Source organism: Scardinius erythrophthalmus (genome assembly GCF_964197995.2).
Source record: "Scardinius erythrophthalmus genome assembly, chromosome: 12".
In the NCBI taxonomy this organism is placed as follows: Eukaryota; Metazoa; Chordata; class Actinopteri; order Cypriniformes; family Leuciscidae; genus Scardinius; species Scardinius erythrophthalmus.
Window position 1 is genome coordinate 4577874 of NC_138232.1, and position 19448 is coordinate 4597321.

General features: G+C 37.0%; 2 protein-coding genes across 2 annotated transcripts in view; one reads left to right on the forward strand and one right to left on the reverse strand.

The window, feature by feature from the left end:
- Positions 1-186: 186 nt before the first annotated feature.
- inka1b (inka box actin regulator 1b) lies at positions 187-3394 on the forward strand. The gene is made up of 3 exons (XM_081380118.1): positions 187-259; positions 346-403; positions 2000-3394. The coding sequence occupies exons 2-3, from the start codon at positions 401-403 to the stop codon at positions 2873-2875; spliced, it is 879 nt and encodes a 292-aa protein (XP_081236244.1). The 5' UTR covers positions 187-259; positions 346-400; the 3' UTR covers positions 2876-3394.
- The window catches only part of uba7 (ubiquitin-like modifier activating enzyme 7), a 35867-nt gene continuing 19586 nt past the window's right edge, over positions 3168-19448 (reverse strand). The window contains exons 23-25 of the mRNA XM_081380117.1: positions 6993-7094; positions 6503-6594; positions 3168-4703 (exon numbers count right to left, since the gene is read on the reverse strand). Of these exons, the coding sequence (XP_081236243.1) occupies positions 4577-4703; positions 6503-6594; positions 6993-7094 (321 nt within the window). The 3' untranslated portion in view covers positions 3168-4576. The remainder of the gene's footprint in view (positions 4704-6502; positions 6595-6992; positions 7095-19448) is intronic.

Here is a 19448-nt window from a genome sequence, read left to right on the forward strand (position 1 = left end):
TTATTATAATTTATTATTATTATTAATCATTAAGCTGTATCAATCAGTATCAGATGTGAAGCGCTTGTTCTTCGCTCACATTTGGCTTTCTGATTGGATGTCAGCCTGACGCTTAGCGCTGATTGGCTGAGATTGTCCGGAGGAAACTGACGGCGCGCTCAAAAGCTCTCAGCTCTCACTCCAAACGCGCATTGACTGAAGCGGTTAATAGCGCTCTGGACTACTTTATAAACCTGGCATATTTTTTGTGTACAGTTTGGTAAGTGTCTTAAACGCACTTAGGTCACATATAAACACTGTTGTGCATTATTTAAAATACTTATGCCACATCTTTTCTTTTTGCAGAGGAAACAGGAAAATATACCAATTGAGGACTTACTCGGCAAACGGAAAAATAAACATGGTGAGTTTTGTTTTGCTTGCTTTGTTCTTGTTCATCTGGATATTATTGTCAAAAATATATAAATTATTTGAAAAAGCCTAGCGTCTGTACTCATGCAAAGAAGAAAACATATAGAATAAGTGAATTCTAAACTAAAATAAAACTATTAATATGAACAAATTAAAATTTATAAAGCTTTTGAATGTAGATCCCATATTAAGTTATGATTTTACAGTAGTAACAACCATAGAAGTACTGTATTTATTTTCTTGCTGTGAGCACTTCCACTAAAATGTCATTTTCAGAGTTTTTCTATAGTTTTAACACCAATATGAATGTGACGCATGCACTGGTGTATCTTGTGTCTCCCTCAAGCATTATAAATCTATATCTTGAACTGTAATCTGGGTTGTGAAATGAAATGTACATTTTCAGCAGCGATGGAGGTTAACCGCTACCCAACTCTATGCATTTTTCATGGCCTCTGGCAACCGCTGGCTTTTCAATCACACACACACAATTGCAGCTTCGAGCCAAATGGCTAAGTTCTCACAGCTGTGATAACATCATAGAGTGGTCACTGGTCCTGTAGCTTAAACCAGTCTGAGGGCTGCCGAGCAGCTGAGTTTAAGAGCCGGTTCACATAGATGGCTGTGTTTTTCTGGCTTTCAAAAGCATTCCCAAAAAATTCCAAATGCTTAACGGCTACTGCAGAGCTGGAAGTGAAAGTAAAGTAAATCACTTGAGAGTAGGGGGATGTTATCACTGGAAAACAGGGACTTTTTGCTTTATGAGAGGTGTGGACCCTGGATGGAATGAAATCTATTTGATAAGCCTGGCCAAGGGGAATTTTTGTTGTTTTAAAGAATGAACAATGGAAGTCTAAGAGGAAAGACATTCTGGAGGGTTTAAAAGCATAAATGTTCCTCTATTTTTCATTTAGTATTTTTTTTTTTTTTTGGACCATCCCAAATAGACTGATATACACAATTAGTCTGATCCCAGATCATTAGCTGTGAACTATGGCCAACATTATTCAGCATTGTCCCAAAAAATGACATCATTCCCTTTTCGACCACAACAGTCCGTGCATTAATCACAAACTTGAGTTGGGAGAAGTGTGGCCTGTCTTTCTTCCAGAAGCGGTGCAGGAAGGGACTCCTCGTTTCCCGTTCCCACAATCAGTGCGGATGTATCGGCATGCATCATATTCTGACTCTTCTCCCCTGAGACAATCCAAATGGATTGTGTTTGTTTCTCTCCTACTCATCATGTTGTTGATTTAGTGCTGCTGGATTAAACTCTAGAAAATCTCATCTGAAGGAGAGATCAGGCACATTAATGTCTTGTTTGGCCTGGTCCATGAATTGTTTTCCAAGGCGATTATAGATCCTGGACACATCAGTCTTGCAATGGATCTGCAGTTTTTATTTAGAAAATGAGGAACTGACTCATCTTGCCCTTTAACAAGTACTGTGGCGGTACCATGGTACAGATGGACATGCCATGAAAAATGCATACAGCTGGTGATCAGTGCGGTGCATCTAGTGCCCTTGCAAGCGATGCATGCTGAAGTTTGCACAGTCAAGCTCTAACCTCTTCTTTTTCTTTCTCTAGCTGTGCGCTCCCAATTCAGGTGACTGTTTTCGGGACCAGATGCGATACATGATGAGGTCTCTGCAGGATCTGAAGCAGATACGAGAACCCGACAATCAATCAAAGTGCTCATACGCCACTCGAGCCTGTCAAAAGAGGGCACAAAAGCGGGAGCAACTCAGTCGCCTGCGGATATCTGACGTTAGTGACGCCAGCACCTACGACTCCGCATGTTGCCTGGCCAGCCCACTGGAAGAAGAGGAGGATGAGGAGGCCGGTGTTGGCCGTCTACCTCAGGGCTCCCCCAGCAGCTTGAAAAGTCTGGACTTTGATTCTGGGTACTCCGAAGCATCGTGGCAGGATGAGGGCGTAGTGTTGCGCCGCACAAGGAATGTACGCGTTTCATCATCCGCGTGTGTCCGCACCAACCGAACCCGTCCCAAATCCACATCAGACGCATGCCTGGAGCGCTGGACGTCGTTTGAGGCCAGCGACCCGACGGACTGGACTACGTCTTTGTTAACTAGAGGGCGTAACAGGCAACCGCTGGTTCTTGGAGACAACAGCTTTGCAGATCTTATTAAAAACTGGATGGACCTTCCAGAATGCCCAGATTCGGCGGAACTGAAGCCGAACGCCAGCCGCAAAATAGCCAAGGACTTTCTGGTCAACATGCGCCGGAAAATTGCAGGCATGTCAAAGGGAGTTGGAGTTGAGGAGACTAAACGCACTAAACGGTTGTCTTGTCCTGTGGGATTCCAAGCCCCAAAACCCTTCTTTCACCAGTCCCACTCAAGTTTGCACCAAATGGGACCAGACTTTTACCAGTTTAGCACTGTCATGAAGACTGGGAGTCGACAGCCTATCATATGCAATGACATCATTGGATACATCTGATGTTTTTCTGAAAACTAAATGGATTTTATTTCTGAAAATGTCTTATAGTATTGTTCTATGTATTAATAAATATTGCAATAAATGTTTTTATATAAAATAATATTCTGACCTATTTTTCTGAAAAACATAGAAACTGATGTCATGATCAAAAATACTTGATGGCAATGAGGATGTCACAAAAAAAAGCACAGTTTGGGTTATATACTCTATCATTCAGCCCATTTGAAAGAAAATATATGCCATTGTTGCTTTAGTTAATTGGCTGCAACAGAAATATAACACACCAATGTTTAACACATGGTTACATTTATTAGAATCAGAATAAACAGAAGAAATTATTTTTTTTTTGCAAAGCAATCGTTTATTGTCTTGTCAGTTAACCAACAATATTCATGTTTAGCTTGCCCAAGTTTGACGTTCTAAGTTTCATTTGGTTTGCAGCCATTGCATGAATGACAACTTTTCTCTATGAAATTTGCTACTTATGCAAATAAAATTTATGGTTTCAACACAACACCGAATATCTCATACAGTATGCAGTGCAATTATTACTCTATTTTTAAGAAACGGGCAGTAATTGAGTAAAATATGGAATTCTCTCTTTAAAATAAGACTTTACTGACAGAATGATATGAGATGTAGACATATGCAGTAGGCTAAGAATTTAAAATAAGACTTCTATTTTAGAATTGGAGGCTTATAGCTAGAATAGACAGATAAAGACCCAGCTGTCAACTCTTTTTGAAACTCAGTGCTGTAATGTGATTAGGTCTGAATGCACACAAACATGTCTAAAGGTGATGAAATTAACTGGAGCAGACGCAGGTCATTTGGCTCTGGTCTGGAATTGTTTTCATACATGATAAAAGTGAGGTGGTGAGTGGGTGGTCATGGCTGCATAACAAAGGGATGAGGGCGGGAATTAAGAAACCACAGGGGTCGTATTGATCCCGGATACACATGTTTAAAAGAATTAACAGAAAAGCGATTTCACTTACAGACTGTAAAAGATCAGAATTAGAGACTCTTTCCAGTTCAAATTTGACACTGCAACATAGCCAAACTTAATCATTTTTTATTTTGATTCTCGAGAAGATATTAAGACTTTTTCAAAATAATGTTGGTAACACTTTACAGTAAGGTTTCATATGTTAGTTAAAACCTTGTTTAGACAAGCCTGAAAGGAGCCGCCCCTTAAAACCTGATCATTTCAGACATAGGGGTCAGAATGAAGGAAGAAAATAATTGTTAAAAAAATAATAATAACACGTGTGTGTGTGTGTGTGTGTGTGTGTGTGTGTGTGTGTGTGTGTGTGTGTGTGTGTGTGTGTGTGTGTGTGTGTGTGTGTGTGTGTGTGTGCAAAAACATTATAAATGAACCTCAAGGAACATTTTAAAATAATTTAAAAAATCCACTTCATAATCCCTTTAATACTTTACTAAAGAAACCTTATTGTAAAATGTTACCAGAATGTTATACAAGAGACATAAATATACATTTATTTTGTATTGTTTTATAGGCAATATTTTGTATTTGTTCTCAGGATTAAATGTAAATGCATCATGTTTTTTTAACAGTGATTTTTGCAGTGTACAAATTCCCATGATTTTTATGACTCTTTAACATATAAACTCAAAGTTAATAGAGCGAATAATCTTATTAAGGTGATGTTCCTAAATGTAAGGCTCTCTTTTCCAGCTTCACCTGAGGAGGTATCTGATGGGCATCATGCAGTCCTCATCCTCTTCAAAGGAGGGAATGATCTCCAATATCTGCTGGTGATCTGGAATCTCACGCTTGGTTGCGGAGCGTACCAAATCAGTTATGCTGTATAAATGATAAGTTAATCAATTAATAAAAATCCCTTTTCACTTGTTAGGCTAAATCAAAGTCCCACACAACCTTTTAAACCCGTATTACCATCAGTGTACTTCTTTACATAAGATACAGTTACATAAGAATGGCTGCCATGAATGAATGTTATGAGAGTGTTTATTTTTGTGAGGGTGTGGTATGGTCTGTATCTCATAATTAGAGAGGAACAGGAAGGTCAGTCTTATGCCAAACTAACACTGGTTATGTTCAGAATGAAGTACTAGCTTACTGCACATTTAACTATTTAATATATATATATATATATATATATATATATATATATATATATATATCAGTAGAATAGTATAGAAGTACTGTATGTGAAATGCAACATACAATTTCAAAAGTCACATGACCTCTTCTACTTCATTCCTCACTTTAGAAATAGAAGTTCAAGTTGAGTGCACTGCATTGAGATCCGGTAAACACTGCAGTGTTCTGGTTGTATACTGCACATTTTTTCAAATGTAGTAGGTCATGCATATATTCAGTACATACAAAACATTTACATATTGTGCACAATATGCACTGTCTGTCAAAAGTTTGGAATAATTAAGATTTTATTAATGATTGTTTTTAATCATCATATTAGAATGATTTCTGAAGGATCATGTGACACTGAAGACTGGAGTAATGAAGCTGAAAATTCAGCTTTGATCACAGGAATAAATTACATTTTGATTGGTAGTGTACATGCTGTACTTGCATACTTGCTTTCACATGTTTTTATATCATGCCAAACATTTCAAAGAAATGTAGATTAAAAAAAACGTCAGGAAAGAATAGCACCTGACGGGGTAATAAATGTTTTTTTTTTTTTTTTTTTTTTTTGACTAATTTTGGTTCCAGCAGGAAGAGACCCAGGAAGGATCTTGAAGTCTATCAACAGATTGATGTTAGGTGCACACATGCAGACAGAGGGGAGTGAGGGGTTAATGGAGGCATGTAGTCATGCTGGAAGACCGTGTGTCCATGCCTTAGGAAAATATATCCATTATCCCAAAAATAAACTAAGGTACCAAAGTCTCAAAATCTCTCAGTCTAGACAAATCTAATGATATATAGCTTTAGAATTTAAGTTGATATAATGCAGGTAAGTATTCGATATAGTATACAAAAGATAAGGCATTAATGTTATCCTCTTTTTAAAATTTGCACCCTGTTGACTTCAATGGGGCAAATTTTAAACCTGCTTTTAGCCTCTTAACATCCTTGATGTGTCATTACAAGTGCAAAGAAAATGTGAGTGATTCCTTCAGAGTGAACACGGGTGAATCTGACTGCAGTAGATGTGAAAGATATGAATAAAAATGAAGTTAATTCGGCCAGCGCTCATACCTGTATTTATTTCCTGTTTTCGGTCGAAGTCCAAAGTAGTCGATTGTCGAGTTCTCCACTGTTGCTTAGTTACCTATCATCACGAATGTGAACTCGACAATCGACTACTAGGGACTTCGACCGAAAACAGGAAATAAATACAGGTAATGACACATCAAGGATGTTGAGGCGTCCTTGCAGGTTTAAAGAGGCTAAAAGCAGGTTTAAAACTTGCCCCATTGAAGTCAACAGGGTGCAAATTTTAAAAAGAGGATAACACGGTGTAGTCAACACCGATTTTTGTCGTTGTTCTCTGTACTGACAGCACTCCAAATGTACAAAAAAATGAGCTCAATGTTAAAATTGACCGGAGTTCTCCTTTAATGCTGTGTGGAGTGTTTCTGTATATATCAGCTGTATATCGGCATACACACCTTAGCTTCAGGCGACCAGTATGATCGGAGAAATTGCTGTACAATACAGCAGTGCCATAATACAGGCCTGTGATGTTCAACTTATGCTTTTCCTGAAATGAGAAATAAGTATCAAATCAACTAAGTCGACACACATCCAGACACCCACACGTATATCCCTAAGATACAATGTGTGTTTTCATCTTGAATGTATGATTTTTGGAGCATTTGTAACTGTATAATTGATTGATTTTCGTCTAGTTGACCAATTTCCTTAGGTTTCCAAGGTTAGTAATACTTTTATTCAGCAATGATGCATTAAACAGACTATTTATAATGCAACTATTTTATAATGTTACAAAAGATTTTGGTTACAAATAACTGCTGTTATATTACAGAAAAAGCAGTTCTGGTGCCATTTCAACCTGTAGAAAAAAGCTGGTGTGAGACTGAGTGTGAACGGTATCTGATGTCTCTAAGTGTGTGATGTTGACAGCGTGTGTGCTTTAACCTTAATGTGTTTCAGCAGTTCCTCCAAGGTCATTTCCTTTTGACCCTCACGCCGGCCCTGCACCAGGAAGTCGTCCCAGAGAGAGTACCGCTGCTCTGCAACCTGCCGACAGACAAGACACACCGGCTTAAGAAACATTAAAACACATTTGCGCTCTCAGTTCAGGGTATGTATGCTAGCTCCCCCATGCTACATCTAGTTCATTAAGCTGACTGAGTATGCATGAACTACATTGATGTGGCGTTAACAGCTGATATAGATCTTGTAAACCCTGCTGACACATTTGCAGATCATGTCTTGGACTCAAACGGTCCACTCCAGGTCAGAGGTCATGCAGGACATGTGATACCAGAGATGGGGTAAGCAGAAGAAAACAGATGAAAAAAATAAAAATAAACTGTGTATTATTATATTAAAATATTATTAATATATTATATATTTATATATATAAAATATATTAATAGCTTTTATTGTAGATTGAAGGTTTGAATGATTTGGTCTTTCCTCACTACAGAAGCTATACTTACTTGCCTACAAAAAAGCTGCATCCCACATGAACTGACTTGCTTAAAAGGACTTAACAAATTCTAATCCTGAGGCAGAGTTCATACATTACAGTAAATTCTGTGTCCACTAGCACAAGAATGAATTATTCTGTGCCATCTGGTCTACTAGTAAAAAATTAATAGAAAACGCACTACAAACTCATTTACAACCATTTTTGCCCTGCTTATAAATTATGAATGATGCATTCAAAAACGTCTTTCATCCGTGCAAAAGGTTTGCCTGAGGTGCAGTGCATGGAAATGTAAGGAGACAAGGTTTTATGACTGCCTTGGAAAGAGGAAGGACAGTCCTGCTTAATAAAACAGATCTGTGTCTTGACTTGATCTTGCTGACAGCATTTCAAACATAAGGCATGTGCAAGTATGTATAAACCTTCACCTAAAAATAAACTGCTTGTATCATCAAGTATAGCACTATATACAGTTCCCAAAGCCAGGCCTCAAATTCTGCAGGAGCAAATGCGCTTGCATGACTTTTATAGCTCTATACTTTGTGTGAAAGGAGACACATACTTGAGAACTGTATTAAATCTCCACAGCTATGAAAGCTACAATTAAGCAATAAAATTGTCTTCTGGGTTAGTTCATTTGACCACAGACCTGAGACACAACACCTGTTTGCTGTAGACATGCTAATCTGTTATTTCACCTCCACTAGACTTGTACATGTGTGTGAATTACTAGGACTTCATTTGTTTAAGGACGTTGTTCTTTCTCGGCTCATAATGTAAAGCAAACAAACAAAGCTGAATTTTCAGCATCATTACTCCAGTCTTCAGTGTCACATGATCCTTCAGAAATCATTCTAATATGATGATTCGCCGCTTAAGAAACATTTCTAATTATCAATGTTGAAAACAGTTGAGCAGCTTAATATTTTTGTGTTTTTTTTTCAGAAATCTTTTATGAATAGAATATTTGAAAAAGAAATATTTTGTAATGTTTTAAATGTCTACTATCACTTTTGATCAATCTAATGCATCCCTGCTGAATAAAAGTATTCATTTCTTAAAAAAAAAAAATCTTACTGACCTCAAACTTTAACGGTATAGTGTAAAACAAAGTTACAGTATCTAACCCAGTATTAACAAAAAAAAATTAGCAGCAGTTGATGTAAATGTCTTAAGAAATGTTGTCAGGACAGATCTCGCTGTCCAAAAGTGGTAGGGGTCGAGTTCCCTATACAGTCCTGTAAATAGTAAGGCTAGCATATGTTTTCAACCACAGTAATTTCAAATCCAATCAATTTGTCATGCTGTGGCGACACCGACCACATTGCAAGGCATTCACTGGATACATCTACTCCACCCAATCTGCGGCCATAACTTCACTTTTAGAAGTTAGAATTTCCCTCACACTGTACATGTGCTGTAGACTGTGTGATGTCCTTGCATGGTTACTGTCGTGTGGTTAATATCAAGGTTGTATAAAGACACCATATCCAACACATACATATACAACCATCTCAGGAAAAGATAAAACCTCATTGCATGCTAAGGCTTCTTAACTAATAAACATGGGTCAGTCTAACCACACATGAAAAGGGAATGATGACAGCGCTTGCCACTCCGTGGGAGGGTCAAAAATAAGCAAGTAATGTGGAAACCCTTTAGTGTCTGGGAAAAAAGGCAAATCCTATTTGAAGACTTCTAAGCTTCTAGAAAGCCTCCTCAGATCCAGGCGTTTTTCGCCATGATCCCTCATAATCCCATCACTTGATTGTATCTTTGTTGCGGAGCCACACGTCTCAATCGTTTGACTTGTCCATTTAAAAAGCTTCTTTTTTTTTTTTTGAGAAATGAATATTTTTATTCAGCAAGGATACATTCAATTGTGTTGAAAAAGATATAATGTTACAAAACATTTCAATTTCAAACAAATGCTGTTCTTTTCAACTTTCTATTAATCAAAGAATCCTGAAAAAAATGTATCATGGTTTCCACCGAAACAATATGAAGCTCCACAGCCGTTTTCAACATCGATAATAATAAGAAATGTTTCTTGAGCTGCAAATCATCATATTAGAATGATTTCTGAAGGATCATGTGAAACTGAAGACTGGAGTAATGATGCTGAAAATTCAACTTTGCAACACAGAGATAAATTACATTTAAAATATATTCAAATAAAATACAGTAATTGTAATAATATTTCACATCATAATTTTTTTTCATTATTATTTATACAATAGATTGCTTTACACCAAACAGCTTTACAGTATTAAATTTTGGTTTCAATTAGGATTCAATTTCTACTATAAAGCAGCTCCTCAGTGTTTGTTTTCACTCACGTACATCTGACCTCGACAGACTTAACAGAGCAGAGGAAATTAACTGGAGAAGATTTCCACGTCAAAGAGGGCGGAGCCCCAGAGCCACATCTACCTATTACATAATCTCCATCTGGTACGAAGATCTTTACCAGCTGAAGTAAACTTTATCAGAAAGTTCGCTTTGGCAAGCTGCTTCAAACTCCTGAAATGAACTCCAAACAAACTTAATTTTGGCCTGATTTTGTTCTAAATTACATCACATCAGTTCGTTCTTCGATTTCGCTTGAAGTATATCGGGGCCTTAATTATTAGTCATAATTCTAAAGCATCACTCAAATAGACTCCAAATCTTCGCAAAGTAGTCATTTAGCACCTGCTTTTATCCAAAACAACATATACAACTATTTCTTTCTTTTGTAGAACACAAGATATATTTTAAATACCTTGACCATTCTTTTTAATATAATGAAAGTGAGTGAAGACTCCAAAAGGTCAAGCTACAAAATGACAAATAAAGTCTAATGGCTAGCTTTAATAAGGTAAAAGCTTGCCATTTGAGCTTCCATTTCCATGTGAATAAAAGCATAAATTAAATCTGTTCACCATTTAAAGTGTCTTCAGAAGACTTAAAGCACTCGATTTGTATGGATTTATTTAATCTCTTTATGAACGGTTTGAAGCATCAGAGTTTTGGGTGAAGAGACTTTCATTGGAGGGACAGAAATCTCTGATTTCATTAAAAATATCTAAGTGTTTCGAAGTTGAGCTAAACTCTTACGGGTTTAGAATGACATGAGGCTAAGTAATTGATCAAATTTTCATTTTACGGGTGAAATCAAGCGTAGCGTCAGTTCTGGCAGGTTGTTTTAGTTAAGCTCGCATCAGCGGACTCAGCTGATCCACGTCTACCTATAGGAATACGACGCCTATCACTGCATACATATATAAGCTCATCAGTATTATCAACAGCTATCGCGTTTCACAGGAGCTAATTACCCTCCTCCCTCCCCAGCTCCTCTCGTCAGTCACGATTTGGCATTCTGATTCCCCTTGAATCAGAATAAATTCTCGAATTATGTTGTACTTTAAAATCTTGAATTAATGATATCTGCAATACATTCATGTTGGTTCTGTTCTGTTTACACTAAGGGGGGTTATTGTTGCTCTCCCTGCTCTTATCCATGTTAGACTGCATGGGAGTTCTTGCCCTGAACAGAACCACACCGCCAATCCAAACTGTATGCTAATTGTCAATCGTATTTGACGACAGTGGTCCTGACTGAACTATCACTTTAAGGGATTGATTTATGTAAAATAGCTTTTCTAGCAGTTATAATCTAGCCATTTCAATTAAATCATTTTTAATTTTGAAATGCAGTACATCTTTCACAGAGCACGGTTCTGTTGCTACAGTCCATGGAGGATGAAACTATGAAGACCTGGGCCAAACGTGAGGTCATCACTCTCAGAATGGAGCACTGCCAACATTCTCATCTGTTCTTCATAAACTGTATCACAGGCTACATTGTAAACTGGGGGTTTTCTCCCTTCAACACGTGTCTCTGCAGTGCCCATGCCAGAGAGAAACATTTGAGGGAACACACAACTGTTAAGCAACATGTCTTGGGGATTGTATGATGAATGCACTTACCATATTATCTAAAACAGAGAATTTAAATCACAACTTTAAAAACAACTTTAGAAAACGTGACTCCTGCAAAAGCAAAATGTTAAAGGGAGTACAGACAAAGGATCTTGTATTTAGTGATGGACAAACCACTAGGAGCTGAGTGAAGGGTTGAAAGCAATTGTTAAGCAACTGCTCGATAGGGCCTGCAACACAATGGTTGATTCTCAGAGACAGGAAACCTGACGCAGAGGGTGAGCATGACAAGTCGCCCCTTCCTGTGGAATAAAAATGGAACGCAGAAACTGCTCACGTCCTCTAAGGTTTGGGGTAGAAAGAATCACTGCCAAGACTATAACAATGGACTCATTCTCATAACCTATACAGCTGTTTTTAGAGTTCGTTTTAATCTCTAGACAGTTTTCAATGCCATAAGAAACATGTAGAATAGAAACATGGGTTGTTTGTTGGGGGAACTAAAATCTTTTCAATGATAGTTTAGTACTGTGTTATCAACTGCTTCAGATAAACCCAACTATAAATGCCATGTAAAAACTAAATTAACTGATTGGCCGCCTTGCATATCAGTCAGACAGTTCTTGGCCAGAATAAGATGACAAATTAAGTCTGGCTGTGCAAGATTTGTGTCTGTTCATTTTTATGAGTAAGTCTACAATCATCTTTCCAAGTGTACTAATGGTTTTCTGTAGGATGTTTGGGAAACTACAATTTGTCTTATGACAGTCTATAAAATTCCAAACTTCAATGTGTTGAATCAGCCACACAAGTCCAGTATATGCAAGCTGAAAGGCGTAACTCAGGAAACACATGGCCCCTCTGGCCCCAAACAAACAGATGAACAATCCATTTCCTCTGGTTCTGCTTAACTCTGTTGCTACAGTATAAAAACGATCAGCTGATTTGCCCATGCCACTACTTTAACGTCATGACAGGGAATTCTAGAGATGAAATGGGTCCTCTGACGCAATTGGTATCTCCTAAAGTCAATATGTGGCCTGAGGGGCAAAGCCAGCTGATCTACAATGCTCAGCCAAAACACTGCTGATAAACACATATGGGCACTAGAGATTGGGACTTGCCTGGGAACTGGGAACTTTTCATCGTTTTTTGTCAAGTTAAATTTGAAAAAATAATATGCATGGTCTATGGTGTAAATGTTTTTGTCTACGCAGATTTGCATTAATGATAAGTGGAGAAAAAGTATGCAAAATTTCAGGAGCATTTTTATAAACATACAATACATTAACAAATAGTACTGACGCAAAACTTTTGAATAGTGTTTATATGTTGCATTGCATTCACATTTATAATGTCAAAGCATTACTTTAGGTACCTTTAGCTGTCTCATCAACAAAAACAAGACTGATTGCTTTACTGAAGGAGCTTCAGAAAAAGTGAGACAGTTGAAAGTGTGTCTGTCGTTAGGAAATGATTATTGATCTGTCTTACAGAAGCCCCCTGGGAAGAACAACTGAGGGACAGATGGCCATCACCGAAACTCTGCTGAAGGACCTTTCTTGATGTTTGACCAAGAACAAGATGTCAGAGTGATGTGTTTAACACACACAATGGCCCTAAAAAGTATTTGGATACTTAAGTCACACTTAAAAATGCATGAACGTCATTGCATTGGAACACAAAATATCAAAGAAAATTGCATTTATGTTAAAGAAAGATGGCACAAGCAAAATTTTCAAGCAAACTATTTCATGAAAACCTTCATACATTCAATATAAGTCTCTAAAACACTAGCTGACTGAAAGACATTGAGCGAAAATGATGGAAAAAAGTAGCAAAAGCATGCAAGTCATCTAATGACAGACATTTACAAGTGTAACTTAAATGTTCCAATATTTTTTAGACCACTGTATATAGCAAAATCAGATATCCGCCTTTCAGATTGAATACTTTAGCCCTTTCTCCCTTTAATCTCCTTAAACTCATGCATATCCATTGCTTGAACGGAGTGGGGTAACAAAGAATGGAGAGGGGTGACAACATGGCATGCAGTCTCCAGAGGGTTTGACACTTACACTCCAACTATAGGCCTTCTTACAAAAGACCCATTGACGTGTTAAAGAGTAAACAGAAGTCCGGCTCATTGTCCTGCCAATGAGGCGCTCCCCACCTGACTGACGGCTCGTGCCAGAAGGAGTCAGTCAATAGAGTTTGTTTCCTACAAATGGTGCATTTTGTTTGAGTGTCCCTTTGAATGACACACACACACACGCACACGCACACGCACACACACACACACACACACACACACACACACACACACACACACACACACACACACACACACACACACACACACACACACACACACACACACACACACACACACACACACACACACACACACACACACACACACCCCTGTGCTGAAAGGGTATAATTCTCCTTGGTGTAATCACTTGGGCCATAAATTCAGAAGCCTAATTACTGTTGTCGCACAAGTACATGACAACATGCTTTGAGTTCAGTGTGTTTTTACAGTTTTTCTTTGTTCGACTCGCCAGTGCAATGAATAGCCCACTGATTGTGATCAATAATTATTTCTGTGTACATCAATATCATTGATTGGCTTCTATTAGTCAGACCAGGGGTCATGGGTGTCATCATGTTATGTAATGTAACACAATTGCATTAGACTGGTCACACATGGGCACACCAAGGGCAGCTGTTCATTTGGAATCACAGATGCTTCATTAAATAGTGTTAATTTTCCCCAAAATTTCTGAGTGAAAGTTGTTTCACTTAATACTACATTTTTTTCAGTGCACTATTTTGTGGAATGCTGAGGACAATATTTTTGCACAACAACCATATAAGCTCTATCAGATGAAGTATAAAACTTTTTATTACATTTTTTTTAATCTCCACTTTTATGTCTCAAACAAAACTGTGAGCAAAGGGAAAAAATCATTATGCATACCTATGTAATTGCACAGAGGCTATAATTACACAAAATGGTGCTAATGTTTGCTCTCGGCTGAGTGAAAGCTGAGGATGAAGAGGAGAGCAGACAAACAGACAGGAAATGAAGCCGTGAGGTCTGGAGGTGTCTGGATTCATGCAGACAACACAAGGTTCAGCAAGGACTTTTCTGCAGCTTGACGTTTTCATGCCTAAGGCTAACAGAATGACGTTAATATGTCAAGATTAAACAATAAAATCCCAGCTGCCTTGCATTTTTGTTTTAGGAAGATTTCTGCCATTTTTGCAGGGCAAAAATGCATTAACAAAGAGTACACTACAATAAGTGCAATAGAATAGTCAATGAAATACAATCCTAATCAAAACATTTGTTTGTGTACATGGATTCATGACCTACTGTATGTTACTGACCCAGATATTTTGTGATATTTAAAACTAGGAACAAGTAATGGCACAAAGACTAGCCAAAATTAAATTCTGTTCCCCTCTCTCATGAGTTACAGTTCTGCTTTCCATGATGTTGATGGAGATTCTGTTCAAATGCGTACACAGATAACGCTAAAAAACACTTCCCATATTCCGAAATTAACATGATGTGATCTTTCCAACTTAACTGTACATAAAGCATGGGTAGAGAACTAGGAATGAATAGCAGATGAAGCAACACATGGTCTAATCCACTGGTGTGAGATAGCAGCTGCCTTGAATATATATTAATGTGAGTTGGCAGTCAATTCAAGTGCCACTAAAACACATGCAGCTCTCAACAATATGTGAAACATGCTTTCTGGAAACCTGAATTTCATAGTCTTGAAAAATAAAATAACAAAATAAAATAAATCATCCTTAGTATTCCAAAGAATTATAGTATCACTAACAGGTTGTTTATTTTCCCCTCATAAAGCATTATCACCAAATTCTACTGACAGCACAAAGATTATGCCGCCCTGCAACAAAACTGTCTGGACTTTAAAACTCTAATTGAATCTGTTCATTAACAAAAGCCTAACAAACCTAAATGACGCTGTTGTATACACACCCCTATTTGCTTTCTTAAGACACATTCCTGGTCTTACTGTGCATTATTAAGCTGTAAATGTTATTCTAAAGAAAAATATCTGTCTATCAATAAAGTCAATAAATTGAGAGAGCCATAAAGTCATTCCAAAGAGCTCCAGTTATCTGATGGAATTACAGAGAATTTGCAGAGCAAGGAAACACTCTTAATTTCCTCAGCTGATTTTTTCTTGAGATAATGTCTTTTCATTTATGGACAGGGCATGCATCTATGTGACCGTGCCAAATCCGTTCCGAGACACCATTACCAGTGCTTACGGGTCTCAAATGCGTTTCCAATGATCATTAGTGACCAATGATTAATAATGATAGTGATCAATGATGACGTAACATGAGTAGGCAGTCATTCACTTTTGGAAGAAAAAAGAAAAAGAAAAAAAATATGTTGTGGAAAACATATTTTGCCATACTTATTGACGATTTTATTACTATTTATTTATTTTTTTACCTTGAAGGGACTAAAGCTAGTGAAAAGTGTGAAATTGACCTAAGTTTTGTTATTTTCACAGACTAGCTCTGCCAATTAAGCATACTGTGGCTTTTACAGCCGAGCTTGGATTCCTGGGGGATATGTTTGCATGGAAAACATCTTAATTGAATAAGTGTTTTCATGTGTCTGATCTTTTTACAGGCACATTCCTCTATGTTCATCAAATAGCATCATATTGCAGAAAACAAACAAACAAACACAAATTGCAATAAACTAAACAAAGGTTGTTTACTTTCCCCTCATAAGACATTCTCACACAAAGATCATGCCACCCTACAACAAAACATTCTGGACTTTGAAACTCTAATTGAATCTGTTGATTAAGCACACCTAAAAACATATTATTGGGGATGTTGAGTACACATTCCCTATTTACCGTATTAATAATTCCTGGTCTTATTGGGCATTATTTATCAGTGCATGTTATTCTAAAGAAAAGATTTAAGTCTATACAGTATGTTGCTTGGGATCTCTAAAACATATAAACTGGATAAGGATTATACATTAATTTCATTACCAATCTAATGATGTTATACTGTAGGTGGTCTGCACAGTGCACATATTCTCTCAGCTTTTTCCATCAGGTACACACATGGGTTTTTAGTTTAAGATGCATGTGCTAATACAAACCAGAACTTTCCCATCTAATTTAAAGACAGATTCCAGAACCACTGCTGCACATGGAGGGAGAATTATGGGAAAACTCGTCTTTCCTGCACTCAACACTGTGTGGGTAATGAAAATAACACGGCCTGTGGTCTGATTGATCCTAACTACCAACTGAAAATCACTGCTGAGAGAAAGAGTTCAGAGCCAAAAAACTATTGAAATCACTAGTGATGGGTGTATTTCGTCATAACGTCTGGTTCTCTTTTCAGTTTTTTCTGGTCAAGAACCACTCACTTAAACAGAAAGATAGCATTTGAAAGACATTTAACTGGCTAATCTGGGTGAAATATCTGATACCACAATAATAGCTTGAAAATGAAATAACTACTATCCATCTTTCCAACTATCCATCCATGTCTTACCACCAGGAATAGTTCATATGATTGAACCCTCATTGTGTGGTTGTGTGATGTCAGGCCAGGACGCACAACGCCACTATATGTTCCGTATGAAGTATGGCTTATAGACATATGGAAAGTATGCAGCATGCTGTTACTTCTAAAGCAACGGCTTACTTTAGAAAGCCACACACATTTTTTGGTAATCATTCTGGTGCATCATGCCTATGAAAAATTACCATTTTATTTGAATGAAAACCAGAGGAATTTTTTGTACTCACTCAGCCATACGATTGTTATAAAACGAACATTTTTGAAGATCAGAAAAGAAGAAAGACTAAAGGCCAAAGTGTGAATTTGAATATATTTTGCAATATAATTTATTCCTGTGATGCAAAGCTGAATTTTCAGCATCATTACTCCAGTTTTCAGTGTCACATGATCCTTCAGAAATCATTATAATATGATGATTTGCTGCTCAAGAAACATTTCTGATTATTATCAATGATGAAAACTGTTTTTCTGCTTAATAGTTTTGTAACATTATACATTTCTTTATTGTCACTTTTGATCAATCGAATGCATTCATGCTGAATAAAAGTATTTATTTATTTCAAAAATGTACTATGTGTCATTATATTCTTGTAATTAATTATTGTGGTTAATGAAAAGTTTCCATTCTATTCAACATCGCTGCAAAAAGTTATCATATACCTAAAGAAAGCGAACTGCAATACACATTGCAAGAAACATTGATCAGTGTATTTCATGCTAAATCCATATATTTAAATTGTGCATGAACTCAAATTTTGTAATACATTAAACATGTGCATGATCCTCCTTAAAACTTCAAGACGTCATCATGGTTAGAATGGTCCGTTTGTGCATCGCTAACTAGAGAAAGCTTTAACCAAGACCAATTGCTCACTGATGACACAGCTCAGCTCCATTGTAATAAGCTGATTATACAAGTGAGTGCGCTCTACAGTAAACACAGAAAGAAAAAGAGTGAATGAACAAGTAGCCTAAAGTTTTGAAACTCCATCAAAAAGGGAATGCTTGAGAACAAAGAAATGGAGAGAAGCTTTGGGGTTGAGCAGATGGGCTTTGAAACCTCCATTTCTCCCCACAGCCCCCTTCTTTCTTACTTGCTCTCTCTTTAAGAAGCTGTGAATGATTAAAGGAATAAAAAAGCAGTCTCATTGGAGCTCAAGAAAATCTGGTTCTAATAGAGGATCTTCCTGCGATGGCAGGAAATAGCTGTCATTACAGCAGGCTTCTCTTTCTGCCTCCTCACTATTTTCTTCTTTCGTTCTCTCTCTCTCTCCAACCAGTCGTAATTCATCAATGGCCAAATAAGGTGGCCCACAGGTCATATCCAAATAAATGCTCTCACCTCATATCTTATAATCTCCGCTCCATTTGGTCTACAAGACCAGCAGATACAACTAATACATTATGTAAGTGAGAGGGAAAAAGTTCAATTTGTGCTGTTTTTTAATTGTTAGTCTGTAGACATGCATCAGATGGACATCTTTGGTCATTGCATCCTATTTTGCTCTTCTTTTAAGATTCTCACCTTGCACCTGCACCCAAGAGAGGTATTTAGATCAAGTACTGTACCAAAACGCTTTTAGATTAAGCAAAGATGGATAGCAAAACTAGACCACTATGACAATAAACTATTCATTATGCTTCAACACTTGACAAAGGGAAATATTAAGTAAAACCCATAGAATAGAATCATGTGAAAGAAATCTACATGAAAACTTGAAGACCACATGAAGATTTTTTACAAGAAATTAATACTTTTATTCAGCAAGGATGAATTAAATTGATCAAAAGTTACAGTAAAGGCATTTATAATGTCACAAAAGGTTTCTATTTCAAATAATTGAAGTTTTTTTTTTAATTTTCTGTTAATTTAAGAATCCTGAAAAACGTTTCACTGTTTCCACCAAAAAAGTAGCACAACTGTTTTCAACATTGATAATAATAAGAAATGTTTCTTGAGTATCATATCTGAAGGATCATGTGACACTGAAGACTGGAGTAAAGAAGCTGAAAATTCAGATTTTATCACAGGAATAAATTACATTTTAAAATAGAAAACGGTTCTTTAAGATTGTAATAATATTTCAAAATGTTATTGCTTTTACTGTTGTTTTCAAAATCACATAAATGCATTCTTGGTGAGCATAAACGACTTGTTTGAAACAATAAAAATAAGACTTACTGAGAGCAAACTTTTGAACTGCATTATATATAATTCTGAATCCCTTTAAGTCATGAATAAGATGACTCAACAAGACAAAAATGTATTCACTGTGACTATAAGGAGAAAGAAAGACTTAATAATCATCGAAAGAGTTACAAGCACCGCCAGATGTTTGCTTCATCTATAAGAACCCTCACATTAATGCCTACAGGTGAAAAGCCAAGCTGCCAGAAATCGG